The 27,871-nt window shown below is 40.4% G+C and overlaps 1 protein-coding gene across 2 annotated transcripts; it reads right to left on the reverse strand.

The window, feature by feature from the left end:
- LOC121510939 (zinc finger protein 135) lies at positions 1–27,871 on the reverse strand. Of its 2 annotated transcripts, none has more exons than XM_041789333.1 (3): positions 27,702–27,871; positions 9,633–10,262; positions 1–5,822 (listed from the first exon to the last, which is right to left on the reverse strand). In XM_041789333.1, the coding sequence occupies exons 2-3, from the start codon at positions 10,208–10,210 to the stop codon at positions 4,946–4,948; spliced, it is 1,455 nt and encodes a 484-aa protein (XP_041645267.1). In that variant the 5' UTR covers positions 10,211–10,262; positions 27,702–27,871; the 3' UTR covers positions 1–4,945. The 2 variants fall into 2 exon arrangements, with proteins under 2 accessions (XP_041645267.1, XP_041645269.1); XM_041789335.1 differs by lacking the exon at positions 27,702–27,871 and adding an exon at positions 15,418–15,520.

Consider the following 27,871-nt stretch of genomic DNA (forward strand, 5'->3'; position numbering starts at 1 on the left):
TTCTTTCAAAGGTTTATTACAAAACGCAAGACAGTACATGTCCACTGGATTTATTCTATTGGCAAACACAATACAATGACGAACAACTTTCTATCTGGGGGTGAAGCTTTGCAGGAACCACAAACCAAACAGAAAACAAAGCAACACAACATGGATCGAAATGCAAAAACTGTGGAGAAAAGAGGAGAACAGCGTCTTTAAGGCCCAGAACTGAGAGAACACAAACTGAGAGGATGAAGAGCAGGAGGGATGAGGAGGAGAAATTGTTTGTTTTCTTCAGGAGGATCATAGTGCCAACACACTTATAAATAAGTTACAATTAGGTGAAATCCAATTCACACAATAAAATGTTATTCACAAACGAAAAGTTAAGGGTCTTATTTTGGCCGATTCGGTTCCAACTGTGGGGAGAAAAGAAAAGCTTGTCCGAGTCACAGGATTAATCCTCCAGTTCCAACCACAGATCCCAGCTTTTACTGTGTGGAGACACGTTCATGCTGCCTAAGTGCCAATTAGTCACAAATGTAACATTCTGGGAACAACTGCTGATGTTTGTGCCTGCAAACTTTTCAAACAGCTGACGGAGATATTTTTAAAACCTCGTTTTTCCATGTTGGTCGAGACACGTCTCCCTGAAATCTACTAAATCTGTTACATCACTTCACTTTTATTTGCAGAAACATCTTCGGGTTTTTTTTTAAATCAGCTCAAACAATTCAATAAATTATTACTCAAGCCAATAATAAATAATACCACTGAATAATTTAGCCCAAAATCTACCAAACCCACCCCCCCTGCAGAATTTCACCGTAAAAGAATAGCTGGTTTATTTGAATGTTTTCTGTATTTTCACTTATTGCAAAAAAAGAGAAAAGTTTAAGCTATACAGCACAAAAAGTGTCACAGTGTGTGACGTTATGAGGGGTCTTGTTGATGGGATGCTGAACAACAAAGGTAGTGGTGGTGGTGCTACGATAACGAGGACAGCTAAGCCTGGCTAGGTGCTCTCTTGTTTTCTTTATTTAACTTGTCAATCACATTTAAATACTATTTATATTTATATATTACAACATTGTTCCAAATTCATAAATAAGAAGTGCATTTTCTCTTTGACCCCCACAAAACCACCGCTCTGTTGGCGTGTGACAAGTCCAAGCGTTAAACGCCGCAGATCCGCCGTCCACCTCACAGCTGGAAAAAACTACAAATATGGCTGACGAGCTGCGGGTTATAGTCTTCATGCAAATGTTAATGTGTAGGAACGCCAGGTCGAACCAATCAGCTTGTCTGCTCACTTTTCACATTTTAACCCTAGAAAATATCAAAACTATTAAACTGTTAACCAATCAGAACAGTGCGTCAGAAAGAACTTCAGCCAATCAAAATCACTCTTAAAAAAACACACAAAGGAACTGGGGAGTCACATACATGAAGAGCAGCTGAGGAGCCTCTGGTCCTGAACAGGTCAGAGTTTACCAACAACAAAGGCGTCTCCAACCATTTCACTACTCAATATTATTAAAACCACGGAAAATTTAGGGCAACAAAGTTGTTATTTTAGGGACTGGACTGATTAGTAGATTAACTGTGAATGTATCTATCTTTATCAAGCAGTACCTTGTGGTCATAACATTAGGAGTTTCCTCATTTTATACACTCACAGATCATTTCATTAGGTACACCTGTCTAACTGCTCAGTAATCACATGGTATCAACCAATGCATTTAGACATGGTGACCTTCAAACTGAGCTTCAGACTAGAGAGGAAAGGTGATTTAAGAGACTCTGAAGGTACCATGGTACCATAGACAGGCTGGTCTATTTCACAAACTCCTGATCTACTGGGATTTTCATGCACAACCATCTGCAGAGTTTAATGGCTTGGAAAAGAGAAAACATCCAGTGAACGGATATTCTCTGGGTGAAAATTCCTTGTTGATAGCATACAAGAACGACCAGACTAGTTTGAACTGATAGACAGGAAACAATACCTCATAGCAACTCATTTGGTGTGCAGAGGAGCATTTCTGAATGCACAGTAAAAGATTGGCCAAGGGCATAGAAGACAACGGCAGGTACCACTTCTGCCTGCTAAGAGCAGAAAACTGATTTAAAGAGCAACCAAAACAGACAGAAGCTTAAAAAAAATGATGCCTGGGCTAGTGGTGTTCCTATTTCCAATCCAAAGGAACCCAAAATATAATCACACTTAAACCAATTTCAGATTGCAATGGTTTGCAGTTGGTTTGCAGAATGATGCTAAATAGAGCAGTGCTTCTTTTTCCTATGTTAAAGTCAACATTCCTGAGCTGAATATTGTCCTTCAGTGCTTTGGCTTTCTGTGAGAATAACCTGACAGCCTCTGGGCAACTTTATCTCCATTTGCTAAATCAAAATAATGCTAAACCGTGCTGTTCAAATGAGATGCTGTAGTTGTTTAGATCAGGGATGGGTAACTTTGGTTACCAAGAGACTGCAGTCTTTTTGTCAATACCAAAGGGCCAAACTGTTACAAATGTATGCACATTCTCAATTTAGCCATTAGGGTTACTAATAATTAAACTGCTGTTGGATGTACCAACAGTTATGTTTTTAAATTCAAGGGCAAATAGAAATCTTTATTTCAACCTTCTCAGACCCTTCATGTACATCCAATGACAACATTTTAACTTTCTTACAACACAGTAATAATTTCTGAGTTTTTGAGGTAATTGTCCAGGACGTCTATTTAAGTTTAAGTCATTTTAGAGATGCGTGAACTCATTGAAAGAATTTGCTATGAAGTCTTTAGGAATTCTCAAGGAAAATTAAGGGGATTTTGGGGGGAAATTGTTTGAATTTTTCAAATAGAATTTTGTCTATTTTAGAGACTGTCAGTAGAAGTTTTGAGTTATATTTGTTTTTGTATTTCCGTGGGAAATTTGGAACATTTGTTTGGATGTCTTCAGGAATTTGTTTGAAATTATTCAGACATTTTATGAAATTCATTGGGAATTTAGGGGTTGGGCACTTCTTTAAAATTAACAAGGATTTTCATGGAAAATATGGAGGAATTTGTTTGGATGTTTGGGGTAATTTTTGTATCATTTAAACATTATCTATGAGAATACATTCTTAATTTTAATGGGAATTTATGGATACACTTTAAAGGGATTTGGCATGACAATTTTAAGGAATTGACCTATAATTGCTGTGGATTTTTAAAATAACTAGTTAGGGCTTTATGAAAAAGTTTTACTGAATCATTAGGGGAATGTTTGAAGAAATTTGGGGTACTTTTGTGATACTGTAAAAATATTTTTTACAGAAATTCTTGGTTCCTTTGAAATTAAGTCTTATAAGTGGGAGAAACTTAACACATATTAAGAACAAAGTCTCAGGAGGTCGGTGAGATAAGGAGACTTAAATCAAGTTCAAGATGTTTTTTTCAATGCAGTTAATTTTTCTATGTTTTACTTGCATATTTATTTTTATAAATGCATTTAGTGATGCATAAAAAAGTTTTGCATCAGCAATGTCATCCAATTATATCAACTTTTTCTTTTTTTCAAATAACCAAACATCTACCAGTAATCAAAGGTAAGTTTCTAATTTAATGTTTTGATGGCAGATACTATGTTTTCTAAATGTCTAAAGTTTATTTCTATTTTTATTGTAGTGCGGGCCGCATTTGAGCAGCTGGAGGGCCACACGTCACCCCCCGTGTCACCAATTTCCCACCCCAGGTTTAGATGGATCATTTGACCAGGATTCTGGGTCTGAATTGGTAGAAAAAAAACATTTAACTGACGCAGCTTGTCTGGCCTGATGAATCTGGATTTCTGCTGCAATACTCCAACAGTAGGGTCAGTATGGGCATTAAAACATCTGTTTACCAGACACCAACAACCATAGTGCATTTACAGTCACTTAAATCTCCTTTCTTCTGCAGTCTGATGCTCAGTATGATCTCCTTGACCAGGTCTCAGTGCTTAAATGCACTGGTTGGTCACATATGACTGGCGGACTAGATATTTGCATTAATAAGCCCTGAACAGGTGTACCTAATGAATCCATGAGTGCATGTGTCAAAAGGCATTGCAGCAATCTGACACAGTGAGCGAAGAGAATGTTAAAGCTCCAGAGAGACGTAACACTCAGGACAGGCTTTCATTTTAAGAAGGAGCACAGAGACTGAGCTAACGTTTACGTACCTGATACTCTAAAAATATCTTTAAGGGTTTCACTGATGGGACTGGATGTCCCTCTGTGGTGGTGATAGGCTGTGTACCTTAGGTTGGAGCTTTCTATAGCTTTGTTGTTAATAAACATCTCATAAACCTCAAACTGATCTCAGCATCAAATCTAGTCTAAACTCAATCTATGGGTTGTTCTGATGTTCTTCTCTGTGGAGACTCAATTTCCCATAATGCTATGTGTGTTCAGACTGAAAGCAACCAGAAAACACGCCCTAGAGCTGATGGTAGATGGGATACAGGTTGACTCTGATACCCAGGAGCTCCAAGCTCTCCCCCAAGCTTGCTGAAGGGAATGGAGTGTAGAGAGGGCAGAATGAAGAGGAAAGGTCTGTGTGCAACCTAAAAGTCCGAAAGAAGGGGCGGGGAAGGGGTTAAATCTAAATCCTGTCCTTTAGAGCAAGTACTGAATATGACCACATGTGGAGATCTTCTCGCTGTATGACCATAATATGAATGTCCTGCTGATATCTACACCAGAGAATAACCAACCAGTTCCTCTTCCAGAAACCTAGCTAAACAAACTGCCACGAGCAGCCCAGAATCTTCCCCAAACTGGTCCAGAACTGGTGGAGAACTTTTTCAGAACAATTCAAACTAGAACTCTACCAGAACTGGTCCCAAACTAGTCCAGAACCAGTCAGTGCTGATTAAGAACAACCCAAAAGTGGTCCAGAACCAGGCCAACCCCTGTCCCTAGCCAGGGGCTGTCACTCAGAGTCGGACTCCAGTGGCGCAGTCTCATCTAAGACCACTCTCTTCCGGCGCTTTACAGCGGCGGCTCGGGCCCTCTGCTCTTCCTCCATGTGAGCCTTCTTGTGGCGGGAGAAGCTAGACGAGTGCATGAAGGTCTTGTTGCAGGCGGCACAGGTGTAGGTCTTGGTCTTTCCGGTGGAAAGCCCAGACTTTACTTGAAGCTGTTTCTGGTGCTGCTGCAGTTTCCCTCCTCCAACGCCGTCCACCGCCCTGTGGGTCTGCTGGTGTCGCGCCAGGCTGGAGGCATGGCTGAACCTCTTCCCACACTGGTTGCAGCAGTGGCGGCCTGCTCCAACCCCTCCTTCAGCGCCGTCCTCATCCTCAGAGATGGCAGGGCCCCGTTTGTTTCCTCTCCCCCCACGACGGCGACGGTTCTTCTTGCAGAGGGTGTAGAAGTTGGGCTTGTCGCGGGAGCAGAGCTTGAGGCGGATCTTGAGGTCAGAAGAGCTTTCACCCAGGTTCTCCTTGCCAGGCGTGTAGTTGTCCAGCAGCTCTTTAACGTGGGTCACCTGGTGTTTGGACAGCTGTGTGGACGTTCTGAAGCTCATGTCACACTGCGGGCAAGCGTAGAACTTATCGCCACCCTGACTCTGGATGATGGCGGTCGCCACATGCTGCTGCTGCCTCTTGTTCTTTTTGACTCCAGCTTTCAACGAGTGGCGCAGAGCGGCCATATTGGGGCTAATGGTGACATCCTTGGGGATGCCTTTCCCTTTCTTGTGGATGAGGCGGTGGCGTGACAGGCTAGAGCTGTGATTAAACTCCTTTCCACAGATGTTGCAAGGATGAATCCGTCGCTTCCCATGCAGTCGCAGGTGACTCCCCAACATCCTGGTGAAAACACACCAACAAACAAAAGGTTACATTTCTGTTGCAACTGACTAAATCTCTCTTTTATCAAGAAAAACCAACAGGAAAGATGTTACTCTAAGGGTTCCAACTCTTCACCAGTTTATTCTCATTAATCTACACTCAGTACCCCATCATGACAAAGTGAAACCAAATTTATTTAATTATTTTTTCATATTTATCAAAATAAATACAAAAAAATATCATACAGACATATAGAGGCTTTGCAAAAACATGATAAATGTGGCTCAGGTTTCTCCCATGTCTCTGGATCTTTGCTGAGATGTTTCTACACCTTGATGACTTTCTAAAGTGTGACTCATGATTGGTTGATTTGTGGTGTTTTTATGTTTAATGTTTCATTTTTTGTAACTCTGTGAATGTGCTGCTGCTTGTCTCGGCCAGGACACTCTTGTAAATGGGATTTGTAATCTCAATGGGGCTTTCCTGGTTAAAATCTAAATAAATGAGGTCCAAAATAAACAATATATATATTACCTTTAAAAATGTTGCAAAACAAGAAATCAATAAAACTGCAATATATTTTGCTCCCTAACTAGTTATTTACTCCATTTGGGAGTGCTTGCCTTAAATGACAACCTTGCAGCTGTGAAAATTTATAAAATTTATTCATAGAGCAAGATTATCATTGTTACTGGCCAAACAAAATCATAATCTGATCTCAATAGCATTTTACCAGCCTGCTCTGACTTGAAGTGTATCTGTTCTTAAGCAGAAACTTAGTAACTTCCTAGAAACAGTTCAAACTGTGCTCAATGTACATTACTGACATACTTAGATTACCTCAAATATCAAGCAGTTTTCAAAGCCAGAGAACACAGCACAACAAAACCATTTGTGAATGCGAATCAGGCTGTCTCAGCTTAACGGAAGGCCGGTTCAGACCACCCGATATTTCTGGTTTTTCACAACAGCCCCATGTCAGACTGTGCAACTTAAATCTTGCCCTGTCTTGGTCGACAGCCTGGCAAGAGTGATCCCAACCACTTGTCGTATATTGACGTCACCACTGTCTCTGCCACCGTGAGTTCACAGGTTGTCGGGTCAAAGAGTGTCAATCACCTTACAACAGAGTGGTCTGTGTGACTGTAGCAGTCTTCTGCTCGTAAAAGAAGAAAATAAAAGCATCCTTGGGTTTCTTGAAAGGCGCTATATAAATTCAAGATATTATTATTATTATTATTATTATTATAAAAAAAGAAACTACTAGAAAAGCACTGGGAGAGTGCAGACCTCCACCATTAGCCCTATCTCCCAACAGTGCAGAATCCTTTAAAAAATTCCTGGATCCAGACAATGACCTGGATCACTCTGAAAATCTAATCAGTTCTTCCTTATGCCATTTGTGACATTTCCTGAAAATTTCATCAAAATCTGTGCATAACTTTTTGAGTTATGTTGCTAACAAAGAAACACACAAACCCTGCCGATCACATTACCTCCTTGGTGGAGGTAATTATGGATGTATCAAGAGGAGGACAACACTGACCAGCTCTCCTTCAGCTAGAACCCAAGGTATGCATGTGACAGCATAAATGGAATAAAATAAAATGTACAAACTTGTTCCCTGGAGGGAGACAAAGTAAGGACTTGTAAATAATGATGAAAAGAAAGAGCCAATGCTCTCCTTTTGGTAGGCGGTAGGATTCACGTTAACGTTGGGTCAGGGTGTCAAACTACATGACGATATAAGAAAACTTCTGACATGTTAGTTTTGTTGAATTGTGGTCGTGGATGCATCGTTATTTTTGTCACACTTCTGTGTGTTGTTCCTGAAGTGCAAAATCAGCCCTTGGAATTGACAGTGAGCTAAGATGTTGCAGTCGGGCTAAAATCTGGCTGAATTCCTGTGGTCTTAGCTGGCCTAAGGCATCTCAAGGCAGTCTGGCTGCAGAACATACATCTCTGACAGTCACTCTCATAAACTGTTCGTGTGACACACCGTGTCTGTCAGAATGGATCTACAACACACTGTACAGCTTATTTACAGTTTTAATTTTGATTAAACTCTTTTCTATAAAGTCTAATTGTATCTTGGTGAGGTTTAATTACAAGCCCCTCAGGTTTCCTGCCTCACCACTTTTTCCACTTTGCTCTTTCCCCGTGAAAGATGCATCAATGTCACACAAACTATTTCATGTCTGCAAATACATAAAAAAATAAAAAATAAAACATCGACTTAATTCATAAACAAAATCTTGCAATTACATTATGTGTAGATTATGTGTAGACCCATTTTAGGAATAGATACGTGAACAGTAATGTAGCTACGTCAGCTAACAGAGCTACATGAGTGGTAGCATACTAAGTTTTACTGTAAGCAGACTGTTTACTTGGCTTTACTAGGCGTTTTGTAATGAGGTTTTGCAGGTCAGGTTTTTAACTTTGGTATCCTCACCATCACCTTGATCTAGGGCTGCAACAAACGCTGTTTTCAATCATCGATGAATCGGATGATTATTTTCTCAATTCAAGGATGAATTGGATGCTTTTCTTTTGAGCATGGATATTCCAAAGCTGTCAAAATAATGTTAGACTTTAAATGTCAATATTCTTAAAACTAAAAGAGAAACAACAGTTCTTAGTTCTATATTTTATATTAGTTTTTACTTTGCCTCCCTCCTTACAAACATACATAAACACTTTAAGATCATACTAATATCAGCAGCTTGGGGATATGATTTGAATGAAAGACTCTTGTATGGAATTCTGCTTCTATTACATCCTCTTGCAATTATTTTATCCCAGAGGAGCCTCAGGTAGGCCTCAGCCTCTTAAAGTTATTAATATTATGATAACTTAGAAACATCTGTCACTCACTTATTCAACAAGCTAACGTTATTCGGTTAATGCTTGTTGTCAGACCGACCCGCAGTCACGGCCGGACACACAAACTATCTCTCCTCTCTGTCACACATACACAGAAACACACAGCCAACTGCTCCTCTTGTCCTGTGAATGCAGCTCATAGATGTTGCTAGCAATATAAATGTGAAATAGAAATCTTATTTAGCAAGGCTATAAACACCAACAAATACTTGTTAAAAAGTTGGATATTCCATGTGATTTTTAAAGTCTTTTTTCCTTTAACTTCAGTCCATTAAACACTCCTTTCTACTCCATCAGCTGTGCAAGAAAAACGTGCAGCATATGCATGAGCCAACACATGAGAAATTCAAGGCTGGAATAGCTAAATTTGTCTGTGGGAAAAATATTGTAACAGTAGATATCTTTGTCATAACAAGACTAAAGTAGGCGATGCATTGTTGTGTGCATGTAGAGTAAAACTGCGTCAGCATGCTAGCATGTGATGAAATCAGTAATAAATCACTCTCACACAGGAGACATAATACCTAATGTTACACATTAAAATGATGCAGAAACTATGTTAATGTGCTGTACTCTCAGAGCTAGATTGGGCAGTGAGAAATACGTCACCTTAGAGTGAGTGACCCTAAAACTCGTTGCAACTGAAACATGCATGCTTCGTCAAAAATCAAAAAATCAATTCATCAGGCAGTAGAATGACTCCCATGATTCCTCGCTACCCTGTATTGTCATCATTACTGTTTGATGTAGAGCCCCCTGGTGGTGGGTTTATGTGCTGTGTTCTTTTATTACATCTATGGAGTGGATTAAAACACCTCCTGGTTCTTGCACAACTATCTGGTTAGTTAGATAAAAATATTTGGGTTCTGGGTCTTTAGGCAAACCAACCCAAACTGACCTCAGTCAATAATGACTCACATCTATAAACTGCTGAATACAAACCTGCTTCCTTTGAAGCTCATCCCACAATGAGGGCAGGTGTAGCGTGCATCCTGGTGGGTTGGTTCCAGTGCCCGTTTGGTGGGGGGTGCTGGTCCAGTGCCCTTCCCAGTGTGGGTCTGCTGGTGGCGGTACAGGCTGGAGGCGTGGCTGTAACACTTCCCACAGTAGCTGCAGCGGTACTGTCGCTCGTCTGGCTCATAATCCGCCTGGTCTGAGTCCACATCACCATCAAGCCGGCTGCTCCCCGCCTCCACTAGCACCTCGTGCTCCTCCTCGTTGGTATCTTCATCTTCATCTGAGTCTGTCTTTATCTCTACACTCTGCTCCGTCACCTCGCAGGGATACACCTCTTCATACGGAGCGAAGAAAGCCTCGTCCGTCTCAATCTTAAGCTGTTCCGCTGTCAGGTCCGACGGATCGTCAGAGTCCTTCTTCACGCAGGAGATGGTGAACTTGGAGCCGACCTCGGCCCACTTCACCACGTACTCGATGGGCTGCGTGTCCAACTCCACCGTGATGAAGTCTGCACCCAGGGCATCTGACTCCGAAACCACCAGCTCTGTTTCAGAGTCCTCCATCCTAAACCAAGTCTGAGGGGAGGGCTGGAGCTTCAGGGGAGCAGCTACAGGCCTGAGGAGGACAAAAAAAAGACGAGCAATGATGAACAAAAAAGGAAGGGAAAAGAAGAACGAGAAAAAAGAAGAAGAAATGAACAACAATGAAAAGAGAAAGGAAGTCAAAGGGTTGGAAAGAGAAGACAAGAGGAACATGTGCTATGGCATTGTTTCCAAAATTTACAGCTAAGATACATTAAATTAAGAATGGAGAAGTCTAAAAAGAAGAAGAATCATCAGTCCAGCCAGAAACAGATAATTTTTAACATAAGAGGTAATGTTTTGATTTCTGAATTTAACTCAGCTGTAAAGTGCTCGATTTTAGCTGACTGTGTTCCTGATGGCATTCTTCATGAGTTAGACAGATTCTAAAGTAAGCGAATGTGTCGTACAGTATGTGACATTAAACGATCCAGAAAATCTGTCCTTACTCCCAGTTTTTGCCTCTTATTGTTTCCTGGTCTGTTTCAGGGAATATGAATTCAATTCACAACAGTCACAAATGCAAAGAAATGTGGGTCTATCGAGAAATGGCAGAAGTAGCAATATTTCTTTAAACTGAAATTTGTGTAAAAACGCCAGTTTAAAACTTTTTTTTGCAGCAGAGATGCTATGCATGACTTATTATGCAATCATTCAAGAATAGTCTACAAACAATCCTTCTTTCTTCATTTTTGTCTTTTTTTAATTAACAATTCATATCCAATTTGCAATACGGGTCAAAATCATCACAATGACATTTTTTCGAAACTGTTTAGCCCTTGTTTAAGATAATATTGTGTTGGTAATGATATCGAATGATTTATCACTTGTGTTTGTTGGAAAATACATAAGATGAGGAACTAAAGGAATAATTTAACAAATCGCAACTGCAATACTGAGGGGGAAAAAAAATCACAATTAGATTATTTTCCCTAAATGGTTCAGCCCAAGCAGTCAGTGAAGCAAACAAGAGCAGAGAAGTTGAGGAAGTAAACATGGCAGACACTAAAAACAGGCCAAGCAGTCAGAAATGTGGATTCATTTCTTAAAAAAATGACACAAATGGCAACGTCTGTCCAACAGTCATCTCCTATGAGGAATGCATCTTTTTGCACAAAAACTGTTAATCTTGTACAAGATTTCAACTTTTTTTTATACCTCCAGAGATCAGGATCCAGAGACTAGTTTTAGATTTATTTTAAGGTTTTATCTTGTAAAGAAAATGAGAAGTAGTGCTGCATTATAATTCAAGTTCAGACTGAAGATCCAGAGAGAAGTTGATTTTAACTGAGACACTTCCAACAAAAAAAGATCATTTCTGTATATTTATGCATGTCCTCCTCACAAACACTTGATGTTCAACATTTTTGTTTACTATAGCCAGTAACTGAAGTGTGCTTGTCGTCGACTCTCACTACATCTTGTTCAGTGTTCAAGGAGAAAGAGACTCAATAAAATGTGAGTTGTTAACAGAGAGAAACTATATAGGCTACTTTTTCAAAAAAGAAAATTCACTGAAAATAAAGGATAAGGGAATCAGTGAACTGAATTTATAAGCAGAACTGATAATGGCATCGCTATCAAAATCATAGTCCCATCCCCCCATCGTATATTTTAATAGTGTGCTACAACTATCATTGACTACACTATGCACTCATGAACGCCAAATTAAAGTTGACGAATGATTGTATCACTCATGAAACATTTATTTTTAAAAAAGTTAAAGAATTCATTCATTTTAAAGAGTTAAATTTTAGTTGATATCCCCAGCACCTGTCATGATATGGTCTGAGAGTGTTTTTTCTGCAGAGCTTGTCCTCACTGCTGGCTTGTTAAAGTTTAATCTGCACAAGAAAATAATCCATTTTCCCCTTTGTTGTCCTCCTTCACACCGTCTGTCAGTCAGGGCCTTTTAACTGTCCCGCTAATACTTCCCAACACAGTTCTGTGAACTGCAAAACATGGTGTTTGCTTGAATGTTTTAAAACAGCGGTTTTCAAAGTGTGAGGCGGGCCTCCCCTGGGGGGGGGGGGGGGGGGGGCGCCACGGGGCTTCAGGGGAGGCGCAGAACCATAAACCAGGAAAAAGGGGATTTGCTTTGCTGGCATCCGCTGTGCATGGGGGTAAACTGGACGGATTTATAGTTACTAAAGAAAACACTATAGGGTCAGCTAAAGTCTGGACTTTCCTCTATCAGTCCTGAAGATGCTCTGCAGCACTGATCATCAACTGGCAGCCTGGGGGCCAAATCAGGCCCCCCATAGCTTCCTGTCTGGCCCCCAGAAGATTATTAAATTCAGAAAAGCAGAAAAAGAAAATGCTGTGGTTTTAAGAGTATCTTTTCGCTTTAAATGTCTGCAGCTGTTAAATCCACCCCAAAAGCAAACAGTTTTAGCATGACTTTACATTTGATCTATTTTTACAGAAATTCACTTGTAAATATTTAAAAAAATGTGTTTAAACTGGCAAAAATGGCCGGATAAAGTGGTGAAAAGGGGTTAAAGAGTGTCAAAAGTGGGCAAAAGCGTCCAAATGGGTTGTGGAGTGGCACAAAGGCACAAAAACTTTCAGGAAAAATGGTGAAAAGAGGTTAAAATGTGGCAAACTATCATTAAAAAGGAAAAAGGGTCAAGAAGTATATCAAAAATGGGTTCAAAGGGACAAAAAAGGTTAAAAAAAAAAAGTAATGAAAAGTGGTAAAAATAGACAAAAAGTGGCAAAAATTTACAATGGAGTGGCACAATTGGCAAGAAAAGTGGTTTAAAGGACTTAAAGAATGGCAAAAACGGGTTAAAAGTGGCAAAATGGTGCAAAATTAGCCAACAGCAAAGTAGTATTGGCAGGTGCCCTGCCAACTCTGTGGGCACGCCTGTCTCCTTGTGGTCTACGGCATCATAGATCAGGACAGATCTCTCTAGGGTAATGCCGAAAAGTGTCGTTCATTTGAAAGACAATACAATTACTAACAAAATAATATGTTGATCAGAACAAAATATTGATTTCATTTTACTTTATATGGAAGTCTGGCTCCCAGAGACTCTGTCACTGAATCTGGCCCTTGTGCAGATGTATTTGATGACCCCTGCTCTACAGTCACAGTGTTTAATTTGATGTACAAGTTAATGACAATATAAGGTAGCGTGATTCTGGTCACTGAACACTCAGTTTCTGCAAGTGCAGGTTTGACTGCTGACAATGACCAAAAGCGAGGCAAGGCTGAAGGTGGAGGATGATCTGCAGCGATGCAATCCTTCTACATCTGAAAATTCATAGATCCCACTAAACTAGAGTGTAGAGCATAGTAATCAGGTAGTAAACAGACCAAAATATCAAAAATATAAATGATAAATGTTAAAATAAAAATGGTTAAAGATGAGGCATAATTTTTTTAGTGATGCAAGACAATAAAACAATACCAGAATAGTTAGATGAGAAAGCCGAGACATAAATGTTTGAAAATACAGTTGTTTAAATTTTTGAAATCTTATTTTTCACATGGGTGGGGGTCCACAGAAAAAAATACTTTCTCTCAGGGGAGTCTCATTCTCCCACACTTTGAAAACCCCCGTTTTAAAATACAGAACGTGCAGCTGGCCACGGAAATGACTGCACATAAAGTACTGACAGATTTTTATTAAAAACTCATTCATTAGTTGTTGCATTGTTGTAGTAGAAACATACCAGCGTACAAATTCCCACGGCACACCAAGACTTGCCTCAAGGTACGCCAGCGTGTCTCAGCACACCGTCTGGGAGCCACTGCCTTAAACTCTACAGTGTGTCCTACGGACTGAAGTTTTACATCTGAATTACAGCTAGTTTCATTTTCACAAGGCTTTTGTATTGTCGAAGCCCCTGGTTATGACTGTGTCAGACAACCAGCCGACAAACTTTTTAAATTAGGAGAATAAATTCTAATTTGACAGCAGAAACTCAAGAAAAGGGTCACCTGCTCTCTGTCAGCAGGTTGTTAAAGCACTGTTCGTAGCTCACAAAAAGGCACACAATGATTGGTTTTACTGTAGAAATACTTTTGCACGTTATGTACATGTAATCCAAAGAAATTAATTTCAGTTTATCAGTACTGAGTCTGTACATAAAAACAATACATCTATCACTGAATGCTGTTTATCTTGTTTAATGTCTCTTCTAAAACAAATAGACTGTCACAGGAACAGTTGAAGTCTAGTACAGAGCTTTGTGTCCTTATCGTAGAAAGAAGGAAGTACTGGTATCAGTAAAGGTGAAGATGAGTTGAAGTATCACCACATCAGAAATCAGCAGATGACCAACATCATGCATCCCTACTAGAGAACGACCCTGGAGATGCCTGGACCTCACCAGGAGAGGCTGCATGTGAGAACAGCTGATCTGGACGTTAAAAATGAAACTTTAATTCACTGATGTGCAGACAGATCTGACAGTGATGATGGGGCCACAGTGACGTCGACACGCCCTTCTCAGTGATGTCACATAATGACAGCTGACCTCCGACCTCCTGTCAGTCAACAGGAAATGACATGACCTCAATAGGCTGACGCATTACCATCAGTTTGGTACTATCTAAGCAAAAAAATACACTTTAATTATTTATTTCAACAACCAGACTTGCAGACTGGCTGTAAAAATAGACCGCCAGACTCCGTGTAAATAACTGCACACTCGCCGAGAGCCCTCTGGTTAACAGATATGTCTTTGGGTATTAGCAGACTGTTCACTTAATCTTCGACAATTACACATCAACTAGATGAAGGAGCATTCTACCTAAGCTGAATATCAAAATAGGAGCCAGATTTCCTCATTACAGACGAGCTGACTTCATACTTCAGATCCCGTGGAGGGCGGCTTCTGGCAGGGCATCCAGTACAATAGATGGTATTTTATTCAAATCCGGAGGTGTGACTGACTTATTTCAATGCCGAAATTGCCAAAAGAGCCCGTTGTTTCTAAAAATGTTTAAAATCGTTTTAATTCCCCTCGGCTTTCGCCGTTAAGCCATGGTGTTTTAAATGGTGTAGTTTCTGAGTGGAGTTCCGGGGCTCGGCCGGGCTCGGTGTCAGTGATGAGGAAGCAGAGGAGGGATTTACGCTCCCTCGAACGTTAACTGTCAAAATAAAAGGCCAAACCGCTTTAATAAACGACGATAACCGGAGCTGGCAGGGAAAGGTTTGGGAAATTTGGTCACTCACCGAGCTTTCGGCGGGGGCACGGCGGAGAGAACGTTAAAATTTCACCGGTGGAGACGGTCACAATAAACAGGAAGCTGCGGACGTGGAAACAAAGCATTGTGGGAAAGGATTAAATGGTCGCGAGAAACGGAAGAGCGGCGGATTGTCCTTCAAAATAAAAAACGATTAAAAAAATTAAAAGTAAAACGAAAAAAGGCCGTGTATTTTAAAAAAAGAAAAGCACACTACTAGCCAAAAAAACATTAAAAAAAAAGTTAATTGGAGAAATGTATTTTGACAATTATAACAAGATACAATAAAATAAGAATTATTATAATGTTAACATTAACCTCTTGAGTACTGAGCTTTTAGTTTGAATACATTATGCATTTTACCGCCAAGGAGGTGATGTGATCGGGTGGGTTTGTTTGTTTGTTTGTTTGTTTGTCTGTTTGTTTGTTGTTTGTTAGCAACATAACTCAAAAAGTCATGGACAAATTTTCAGGAAACTTTCAGGAAATGTCAGAAATGGCATAAGGAAGGACTGATTAGATTTTGGGAGTGATCTGGATCACTGTCTGGATCCAGAAATTTTTTAAAGCATTCTGTACTATTAGGAGATAGGTCTAATGGCGGTGGTCTGCGCTGTTACCACTTGACACCTGGAGATGGCGGAGATGAGTAACTTATTCAAAGTTTTGGAGTTTATAGAGTTTGAAAGACACACGCCCACTCAAGGAGACGAGGTGGAGCATAACAGAGAGAAAGACAGCAAATTGCAGCGAGAATACTCATAATGCTGGGAGGAATAGAGGAATATTCACCCTCTGCCATGACTTCCACAAGTAGCAAAGCCAATGCTTTGCCTCACCGTGTCTCCACCCCACCGGGGAGGGAGTAATTGGTGAATTAGATTTTGGGAGTGATCCAGATCACCATCTGGATCCAGGAATGTTTTTAAAGGATTCTTCACTGTTGGGAGATAGGGCTGATGGCGGAGGCCTGCACTCTCCGAGTGCTTTTCTAGTAGCATATTTTGTTCCTCCGACTTATCAATGATCATCAGGACCTGATAAGTTTAAAAGCTGAGCCTTGTCTTTGAGTGGGAGTTGGTTTTTACCCAAAATTATATCTGCAAATCTCCTGAAGGTCCTGTTTCTGAGAAAAACACAGCACTGGATTAATCTTTATAGCAGGTGTTTTGGCTGTTTGTCAGCAGGTTGGTCAATAGTTAAGGGGTTCTCAGTAAGAAATGGTGTCAGTCACTGACAGGAGTATGGGGGAGTAATTCTGATGTTGACCACAAGGACTCATTAAGGCCAAGCACCAATAAAGTTTCTAATAAAAGTTCTGAATTTCTTGGCAATTTTCCTATTTAAAATCCACAAAAAATCTCTAAAAAAAATTTAAAGAAATTACTAGAGTTCTGTGAAATGTATTAAAACAAAGAAGTATCCTATAAAGAGTATCCTAAAATTTCTTCACATATTCCCCAAATGTTTCCGTGAAACTTTATCATACAGCTTAAAATTCCAGTAAGAGGAACCTCAAAATTTCCATTTGAATTCCTGAAAATTTTCAATAAGATTACCCAAGAATTAAATGCAAATTCCCTCTAAAATTTCAAAGTAAATTCCCAAGAAGAAGACACATTCACAGAAATTCCATGAAAATGACAGAAATTCCCCAAAACTTCAAAAAAGTTTCCTGAAAATTCCATGAAAACTCTTAACAATTTTAAAACCCCATCACCTGTATTCCCAATCAAATTTCCCAATATTTCGAAACAACCACCTCACAATAAAATTCAAATCAAATTCCCCAAAATAACAAATTTCCATTAAGAAAACACAAAAATGTCCAAATTCCCCCAAACATCCAAACATGTTTCACAAATTCCACTGAAAAAAAAAAAGTCAATGCAATTTCCCCTAAAACTTCCATTAAAATCCCTTAAAAAATTCCTAGCATACTTCCCCAACATTTCAAGCATATAACTTCTTCAATGGACACTCTGGACAATCATCTCAAAAGTTCTAAAAGCAGAAATTTGTTATTGAAGGATGAACGCAGATCTACTTGTAGATGCATTTACAAGTCTGAAGAAGAGCACGCTGGCTCCAAACGTCACTTGGTCGTGAATAAACGCTGTAAATGGGAGCTCTCTGATGTGCAGACCTTTTCTCCTTTATTTCACAGTTCTTTTTGGATCCAGCACCCTACGTACTGATGTGTGTTTTCTATTTTAGATTTTTCAAGAGTTGGTAAATAACTACTTGCCAGTGGGTGGCAGCGGAGAAATCTGTTCTATTAAATGAGCTGTAAAGAGTAAGTCATGCAGCATCGCAATAAACAAACAAAAAAAAAAAACAGACAACATTTCATAAATGAAACAGAAAAAAAGGTTCATAGTCTAAACTGGGATTTAATTATGTTGTTATTATATTTGTTTTAGAAGAGGTTACATGAACTCTCGCTGATTTTAGCTAAAGATAAAGCTTAGCTTTGCTAGCTACATGGTTAATGTTACTAGGCAAGCCCAGATAGTTATGTTACCTTTAGCAAAAACAAAAAGAGCTAAAGTGAGCCGCCGTACGTGTAACAACATCTAAACCAGCTCTAGCTATCACAGCTATGTTTGCTTTAGATTTAGCCATGTTAGTTTTGTAGCTATGTTACCTACCTAGCTTAGGTAGCTAATGTAGCTTCATCAGCTTTAGGTTTATCTAGGTGAGCTACGTAACTATGTTACCTACATAGCTTTCAAAGCTAACATAACTTCTTTAGCTTTAGCTGTGCTAGCTACGTTATCTACATAGCTAACCTAGCTTTGTTAGATTAGGCCTTAGCTGTGACCTTGCAAAGCAGATGGATACATCCATTTCGTTGTTTCTCAATGGCGAATCCATCTTGCCATCTGAACCGTTTGGGCCCGGTTAGAAAGTGACAGGACCAATCAGCAACGAGGGGCAGTATTTTGAAGGGTGGCGGAGTCATGATTTATGCGAGCAGCAGCAAGAGGCCGGTGCAGTTATGGCAGAAAATATTAGTGTGCATGCTGCCAAAGCGCCAGTTTATCAGAACTTGATGACATTTCTTCGTTTAAAGAAGAACAAAGAACAGCAGTGAGTTGTTTTCTTTTCAAAAACGACAAAAGTTGTGTAACGACATGTCTACAGTCGCCATGATTCGCGTTATGCAGTTCTCTATGGAGTTTACTCCTCAGTAGCAGTGACGTCACGTGTTCTGTTGCTCTGATTGGCCCATAAAGATGTGACATATGTGTGAATGTCCATCCAGTGACCCTCTGAGTAATCTTTCAAAGGCTCTGCTCTTTACCAAACACTGTCTTTGAGAGGTTTACCAAATGGATGTGTGGAACAATTCCATCTAAGATACATTTAATTAAGATATATTTTTGCCACTTTTTACCTTAGCTGTGTTAGTTGTGTTCATTCATAGATGACAAGCTTTTTTCATGAATGTTTAGACATTCAGCTTTGTTAAATGTTTTGTTATCAGTTTTTGCAGGTCAGATTTTTTACTTTCAACTTTTGGTATCCTAACCTCTACCTTGAATCTTAACCTAACACTAATCAAAACTTAATCCTGTTTTACTTTGAAAAGTTTTGGCATGTATTTCCATTCCAACAGAGGCTCACCATACTAGTCTGAGATCTGTGGTCTGCAGCTAGACTGTCTTGGAAATTGCACTTGTGTGTGTGTTTGAGCTATTGAGATCAGTGCTGGGAGGACAGTTTAGAAAATGCAGAAAGAAAACTTCAAGTCAAGTCTTTCAGAATAAGGCGAGGCTAACATTTCTACAGACGGTTACAGTTAAAGAGCTCGGACTGTTATCAAGATTGAACAACCAAACCCCTTGTGATGGGGGAGAAATTACACTCCCTCATTTTTAGAGAGGCATCTGGCTGCAGACCTCAAGCAGATCTCTATGGTGGGGCGTTCAGCGGCAGATCTCTATGGTGGGGCGTTCAGCAGCAGATCCCTATGGTGGGGCGTTCAGCGGCAGATCTCTATGGTGGGGCGTTCAGCAGCAGATCTCTATGGTGGGGCGTTCAGCAGCAGATCTCTATGGTGGGGCGTTCAGCAGCAGATCCCTATGGTGGGGTGTTCAGCAGCAGACCTCTATACTAGGGCGATGACGATTGCTGCTCTCAAACATGACAGATGAATGAGAGGAGCACAGAAACACATAAAAACTTGTTCAAAGGCTTTTCTTGTTGTTTGTTGGTTTTTACCAAAGTATTAATCTAGCAGACCCAGATGGATTTGTTTTACATATCCATCTGGCAAACCACTCATAGACAGCATTTGGGAAAGGGCAGAGCCATCGAAAAAACCATCAGAGTGTGATTGGATGAACATTCTGTCAGTCACATCTTTACGGGCCAATCAGAGCAACAAAGCACATGACGTTGCTATTGCGCTCCTACTAAGGACTAAACTCCATAGGGAACTGCGAAACGCTGTGGATCATGGCGACTGAAGACATGTTAGTACACAACTTTTGTCGCTAATATCTTCTGCCACAGTTGCACCGGCCTCTTGTTGCTGCTTGCTTCCGTCGTGACTCCATCATGCCTGAAATTACTGCCCCTTGTTGCTGATGTGTCCTATCATTTTCTAACCAGGCCCAAACAGTTCAGACGGGAGCTTTGCAAGATGGATTCGCCAGTGAGAAACACGGCAACGGGCAAATCCATCTGCTTTGCAAGGTTACCAAAGTATATGATTTGTAAGAAAATGTTAAGGATTCAAAATAGAGTAACTTCTTTACCCCTATGAGGATTACAAGACATGAGACCATCATCTTTATGCAAAAATAAGTGATAATACACACAAACATGTCTACTATTTTACCACTAAGACACAAAACTCTTTTATCCATTAGTATTTTTATTTTTTGAGAAAATATGTTACGTTCAGTATCAGTTTTTAGTGAATTTCTACGGTTAATTTCAATCCTCAGCCGTTGTCATGGAAATCTACATACCATTGTTGCTAAATGTTTTAATTGTGAGACGGCAATGACGTCATTTCCTGCAGCCGGAGTACATCTGAAATAATTTTTGTGTTTAGGGAGTAGGGAATGAGTGTTTGGTTTCAGATACAGCTGGTAAGTGACGATTTTAAACACAGCACAGTTTTATGAAAAAAACAAAACCTAAAAAGTCTTGCAATATACGTCATCGCCCCAGTGCAGAGGTCTGTTGCTGAACGCCCCACCATAGAGGTCTGGAGCAAGATCCTCTTGCGTTTTTAAGATGCTGGTTCAGAAAGAAGGCTCTATGAATGCTCTTCTCTTTTAAATATCTGGAGCAGACTCTGCTTAGATTCAGGAGGGTTTTACTGATTTCAGGAACTTTTTTGGAGAAAGCTAAGGAGCAGGATTGCCATCTTTTTTATTATTTGTTCATAATAACTCAAGAAATGCAGATGTTAATTTCAACTCAGCGCTGTAACATCTGTTGATGTACCTTACATACATCAGGTATAAAATTGGGATTTTGTTATAGCCCTCTCTGAAGAAACATGCACCAGCCATGTGTGCTGTCAAAGTGGGCAATTATATGGGACGTGTATGTGACTGCCAGATCTTCAACATTCAGCTTCAAGGCCTTTTTTTGTTTCCACTGGCTAAAACAATGATGGTTATGATTATGATGATGATTATTACTGCTTTCATGTCATACAAGCTTTCCTTATTCATACTGTCTGCTTTTGACAGGATTGATTGAACTTGCAGTCTTACTTCTCTCTGTGATCAATAAATCATTTTTCTTAAATTAAAATATTCACACCTATTTACTGTGTAATGCAGTAAATGGGCTGCACATCATAAACTATCAAAATGGTGTATTCAAAAGGGAAATGCATTCTAGAAAACTGCAGTAACTGGTTTAAAGGTTGAAGATTAACGTCAAAAGAAAACAGAAAATCCAGAACCTGAAAGCGTACTACTTGATAAAAGCCTGTGAGCAGGCCTGCATAACTTTGTTGTTAGCTTGGAATTAATCAGCATTATTTCATCAATAAATGGGATCAAACTACATTACTTTTGATTGGGTTAGCACCGTATGATTTGTAAACTTCAGGGAGCCAAACTAGTCCCCTTTATAATGGCTGGCAGATTAAGTCCAAAAATCTGTTAAAGGCTGGGAAAAATAGCTGGGAGTTAAACTTTATAGCTCTATAAATGAACTGGAGATGATGTGGATAGCTCTCTACCAGAACAGATATCAAATGACAGCGGATACCAGACAGATATGCACGGCTGAACGGTTTAATCTGCTAATAAACACTCCAGGAAGTTTGTAACCCAGCTTTATCAATGAGTGATAATCCAGAACTAACCCTTTGCTGGCTCTCCAGCTGGTCTACTGATCCACCAATCAGGGCGTCCCTTCTCTTCTTCAACGTATCAACAGCCAAGTCTTTTCAGTGCGTCGCAGTGAAGTTATGGCCTTAATTTGGTTACTTCAATATGATTAAAAGGTGTGCTTGGGCTGCAACTCAATGTATTCACATCAAAATGTGGTAGTATTTTCATCCTGTTTCCTTCTTTGGATGTAGACCTGTGCTCCAAAAAACAATAAGGCAACATATTGTCAAATGTAGCTTGCCAATACCTGATAAAATACAGATGTTACAGAATCAATATAGCTGCAAATGGTATGACAGCAGTTTTAAGATGCATATCCCTACAGTGCAATCGATATTTTTTAAAAAAGCCAACATTTTGGCGACAGACGCAAACTGCGCACACCTCAGATCAAAACAAACTGACAGTGATACGGATGAGAATGTCTATCTCGCAAGACAGGTAGCAAAGGAACAAGATGATATTGGGTTTCTTCAAACACTAACAAATCAGGAGTTAGACGTGAGTCATGCAAAATGAAAGCTGGCAAAAACAAGGTATATCACTGCAGCAACACCAATCTTTATCTACGGTGTACTCATGACAAGATAGCAGGCTAATAGCAGTTAGAAACAGTAGCTAGGCTTGCTACAGAACTAAATGACGCTGTAATAATGATTTTAAATGGAAAGAAGCCCAGGGATAAGAGATCCTGTCTAACCAAGAAACAGTAACTAAGGAGGAAGAGGCTTTACAAAAGGGTCCCTTCTTGATGAGGGTGGGGCTTGACAAAGGCTCTGTTATGTTAGAAATCATTTTTTCCCATGAAGGTGTACATAAATATAAGCTTTATGTCTAACTATAAGGTGCCATCCTGATTTCATGACTAAGGATGTATTCTGAATGTAAATAAGGGTGACAAGAGAATATATAGCACAATAATAGAGTTTAATTATCCGGAAACATCCCTCATTAGGACGCTGATATTTCCAAACTCATTTTAGCCAATACCAGTACAGATACATATGGAAATACAAGGGATGCACAAAATTGGATTTTTGCCGATTTATGATATATAGATATTTACAGATTCCTTATCATATCATACCGATATCGAAACTGATATTTAAATATGCTTTTCGGACAAGAAATTTCAGTCCTTTTGGACACACTTTAAGGTTTGAGGATGACCAAGGAAACAAACTCTAGTCTTTAAAACACTTTAAAGCTTAAAGAATGAGGACAAATACATAGAAAGACCTCAACTGACATAGGTCTGTTGGGTCAGCCTAAAACTTCACTCATTTATTAGTAAATATGGACAAAATTTACAGCCGATCTATGCTGAAATACACAGGCAAAATACCAGATGAAAATATCAGCAGAATTTTGATATCTGCCAATATCAGACGGATAATATTGTGCATCCCTATTTTATACCTTTATTTAGAGAGGAGGACAATTGACAGTCAAAATCAGGAATAGAAGAATGAAGAGAGGAGCTGCATGCATGAACCTGGGTCCCCAGCACAAACAGGTCCGCCATGCCATCAGACCCAACTGCAATGCCATCTGTGACCCTCATGCACACCTTTGATGTTGTAAGAAACACAAGTGTCCTCTGGTGAAACAGAGGATGAGTCAAGCAGAGCTGAGAGAGGGATGAGGCAGTAGGCTGTCTTTTATATTTGGAGCTGCACTGGAAATGTTCAGGGCTCATGGTGGACCCTCTTGAGTGTGTGGCACCCTAGACAGCCACCTATACCTGATGGTACTACTACCAGCCAAATCCACACCAAAGAAGTGTGCAGTACCACGTCCTGTTTCCTGCTGCTACAGCGTTGCTCTGTGCTGTTTCTCATGTTGACAGAGCTAGTGCTAAATTGTTGCTTTTCCTTAATCTTTTAAGATGCAGATTTACTTTTACCACTTAAACAGTACATTCTGTTTATCATAACAAATGCATATCGGTTAGGGATGTTGCCATACCAGTTCTTCCTTCCCGATATCATTCTGATACCAAGATGTTAGGTATCGGCCGATACCGAGTCCTGATCTGATACCAGTGTGAACTTTCTGGACTGACTGTCCAGAGTAGCAAATCATTTTAGACCTATATTTGACTCAACTTATAGAATCATAATGTTCAGCATCTCTGTGACCCTAAAGTTGTTTTTCTGCTGATTATTGAGTTTTACTGCTAAATATTAAAATAAAAATAATACAAGGGGCTGCATCGCAGGCTCTCTCTCTATCGTGCTCTATCTGGGCAGCATGACGTGATTATAGAACAGCCTGCTATTGGCTGACAGACCCTCACAAAGAGTACAGAATATGGCGGTTAGCATTCACATCAGCATTCGACCTAGCAGCAATAAACGATTGTAATTTGATTAAAATGGATAAAAAAGACTTTCAATCTCACATTTACTGGTGTGAATTTAATCATTAAAGTCCCCAAAAGTCACACGAGCTCCAGGCTCGCTGAAAATGCTGCCGCAGGAGATTCAAAGGCATCAATAGCGCCAATGGGACGGTACAACGGCTAGCTTCAAAAGTGAGAGGCAGTGATTTATGGTTTAAAAGTCATTGAACTTTGGTAAACTGTGTCACCTCTTGTTGTGTACCACAGCCCCTGTCTGGAAGGCATTTTAACGAACTTCAATTAATAGGAAAAATATCCCTCAGCCACCTCTCTTTGCTGCTGCAGTGGCTCCTTTGGTTCTTCTTCTCTGCTCTAAAAACGGTAGCTCGTGCATGACGTGTTTTCCGGCAGCAAAGAAGAATTAATTCCAGGTTTATAGTGCTAACATTTAGCATGGTTTAATGAAGCAAAATATAAAGCTAAACCAAATGGTATTGGATCGGTGCATGAATGCTTTTACTCGCTGATACCAGTACCTGTATTTTAAGCAGTATCGGATGTATTCCCGATACTGGTATCAGAATCTGAACAACCCAAATATCTGTTCCAAATGTCTGTCTTTAAGTATATGTACCAATATCAGAAGACGCTGAGTATTTAGACCCCCTACCCTTATTTCAGTTTTCTTTTGTTGCAGCTTGATGCTACAGTAAAAACAAAAAAATACATATAAATATATATATATATATATATATTATTCTCATTAATCTACACTCCTATCATGATAAAGTCCAAACAAAATTTGAAAAGTGTCTGCTAATGTATGAAAAATAAAAACTGCCATTATCACATTGTCACAAATATTCAGAGCCTTTCCAACAACACTGTAAATGTAGCTCAGGCTCCTCCCATTTCTGGATCTTTTCTGAGATGTTTCTACACCTTGATTGGAGTCCACCTGTGGGACATTAAACTGACTGGACATGATTTAAAAAGGCACACAGCTCTCTAAAGATCTGGGGAAGGCTACAGAAACATTTCTGCTGCACTGAAGGTTTCCAAGAGCACAGTGGCCTCCTGAACTCTCACATAGAAGAAGTTTGGCACAACCAGGACTCTTCTAAGAGCTGGTCACCATGCCAAATTAAGCAATCAGGGAAGAAGGGCCTTATAAGGAGAGGACCAAGAACCTAATGGTCACTCTAATAGGTCGTTCCCACAGAGCGGTCCGGTTCATTTTGGTGTGCGCGCAACACCATCACTTGGCTCCAGGCTGCAAAACACAGAAGTCTGCTCTGAGAAACTAATATCTGCTTAAATCAGGGATATTTGGACTCCACAGAGATCCACATTATTTCCTAGTCTATGGTATTGTAATCAGGCCACAAATCAAGTTTCCTAACATTTATCTGGGCCTGATTTTAAGAACACAAAGCAGAGCTGAAGGCTCACATCAGCCTGGCCTATCCGTGATGGATGTGAAACTAAATTACTGCTGAAGTTTTATTGAATACGAAGCTTTAGATTAGTAACCTTGCAAAGCAGATGGATACGCCCATTTCCTTGTTTCTTACTGGCGAATCCATCTTGCAAAGCTCCCATCTGAACCGTTTGGGCCTGCTTAGAAAGTGACAGGACCAATCAGCGACAAGGGGCTGTACTTTCAGGCGCAGCAGAGTCGTGACGCAAACAAGCAGCAGCAAGAGCTGGTGCAGTTATGGAGGAAGAGATTAACATGGATGCTGCTAAAGCGCCAGTTTTATCAGAACTCGACATTTCTTTGTTAAAAGAAGAACAAAGAACAGCAGTCTATAGTCGCCATGTTTCGCGTTATTCCTCAGTAGCTGTGCACGCACAGCTCAGTAGCAGCTACGTCACGTGTTTTTGAATGTTCACCCAATCACACTGAGTTTTTTTCAAAGCCTCTGCCTTTTCTCAAACGTTTCCTATTGAAGCTCTCCCAGATGGATGTGAGAAACACATCCATCTGGCATGTCAGGTTATTAGATTAGTCGATTCTCTGCATTGTAACGAGTTATTAATCTACTTACTCTTGGTAACTTGTGAAAACATCGCTCTGTGGTTGTTGAAACTCTTCAAACTGAGCAAATGAAGGGAGTAGGACCTGAGTAAGAGCGGTGACCAAGAACCTGATGGTCACTCTGAGCTCCAGAGATCCTGTGTGGAGATGGGACAAAGTTCTAGAGGGACAACCATCACTGCAGCCCTGCACCAATCTGGGCTTTATGGCAGAGTGACTAGATGAAAAACCTCTTTTCAGTGAAAACACATGAAAGTCCAGCTCTTGGAAGAGACCTTGTAGTACCAAATTTCTTCATTTGAGAATGCTGGAGGTCACTGTGCTCTTGGGAACCTTCAGTGAGACAGAAATGTTTTTGTAGCCTTTCCCACATCTGTGCCATGTCTGAGCTCTGGGGCGGTTCCTTTGACCTCCTGGCTCGGTTTCTGCTCTGATATCACTGTCAGCTGTGAGGCTTTCTATAGAGAGGTGTGCTCCTTTCTAAATCCTGTCCAATCTGTTTGATTTCGCCCAGATGGACTCCAATCAAGGTGTAGAAACATCTCAGCAAAGATCCAGAGACATGGGAGACACCTGACAGGTTTTTAATTTTTAATATATTTGCAAAATTTCCTAAAATTCAGATTGCACTTTGTCATGATGGGGTGCTGAGCATAGATTAAAGCGAATAAAAATGAATTTAAATGACTGTAGCATCAGGCTGCAACATCACAGAATTGAAAATAGTGAAGTGGGTCTGAAAATTTTCTTTTTTCAGATTTGGGCATGTCCTGTAGTTCTGGTGCCTTGTTTACTGGTTGAAATATCATATTTTTTTCTATTTTTTTTGTCAAGCTTTGACATTAAATATCTGAGAAGTTACTAAAGTTACGGTATCATATCTCAGCATCCTCCTTAGCTGTGCAAATGAAGATTCTACTGTAAAAATGCAATCAGCTGACTACAGAAAGCAGAGGGAACATAAGAATATGAGATTCAGAGCACAGAGGAACAGTATATGATTAATATTATAGCAGTCATTTGTTTAATGATGCAGATATGGTGCTATACAGCAGGAAGATGAGGGGGATAGGAGGGGAGGATGAAGAGGAGGAGTAAAGGATAAAGAACACAAGGAGGAGAAAAAAAGAGGAGGTGGAGAAGAGGATGAGGATGCAGAGGAGGACAGAATGAGGAAGGAGCATGAAGAGGGGGAGAAAGAGAAGTAGAGATGAAGAGGCTCAGAGGGATGACAGCAGCACATCTCCAGGCCTTCTGCGTTTTCTCAGCAGGGTTGGATTTCTCCTCCATAACGGCGCTCTGGCAGAGACGTTTCCGGATTTATTACTGCATCTGTCTGCTATCGGTCTCGGTGGGACTCTTAGTGGACATCTGCGTGGACTCTGGGTGGATGTCGAGTCACAGCCGATTTCTAACGCGCGCGCGCACAGACACACGCACGGACGCACACACAACGCCCAGTCAAGCAGCCTTTTCAGGCTTTCCTCCTTGAAATCACGTTCACAGCAAACACTTACGGTTCCGCCCGGAGCAGTTCTGCTTGTCACGGCTCGGCCCTCTGACGGATTTGGACTGGTTCTGTCTGCAGCTCCTCTGTCACATCCCAGCCGGAGAACAGCGGCAGCCTGTCGGCTAGTAACCGCTGCAGCGACGTCCTGATGCGAAGCGGAGCGGCAAATCAGCGGGC

The sequence above is a fragment of the Cheilinus undulatus genome, linkage group 6, assembly GCF_018320785.1.
Source record: "Cheilinus undulatus linkage group 6, ASM1832078v1, whole genome shotgun sequence".
NCBI lineage: Eukaryota > Metazoa > Chordata > Actinopteri > Labriformes > Labridae > Cheilinus > Cheilinus undulatus.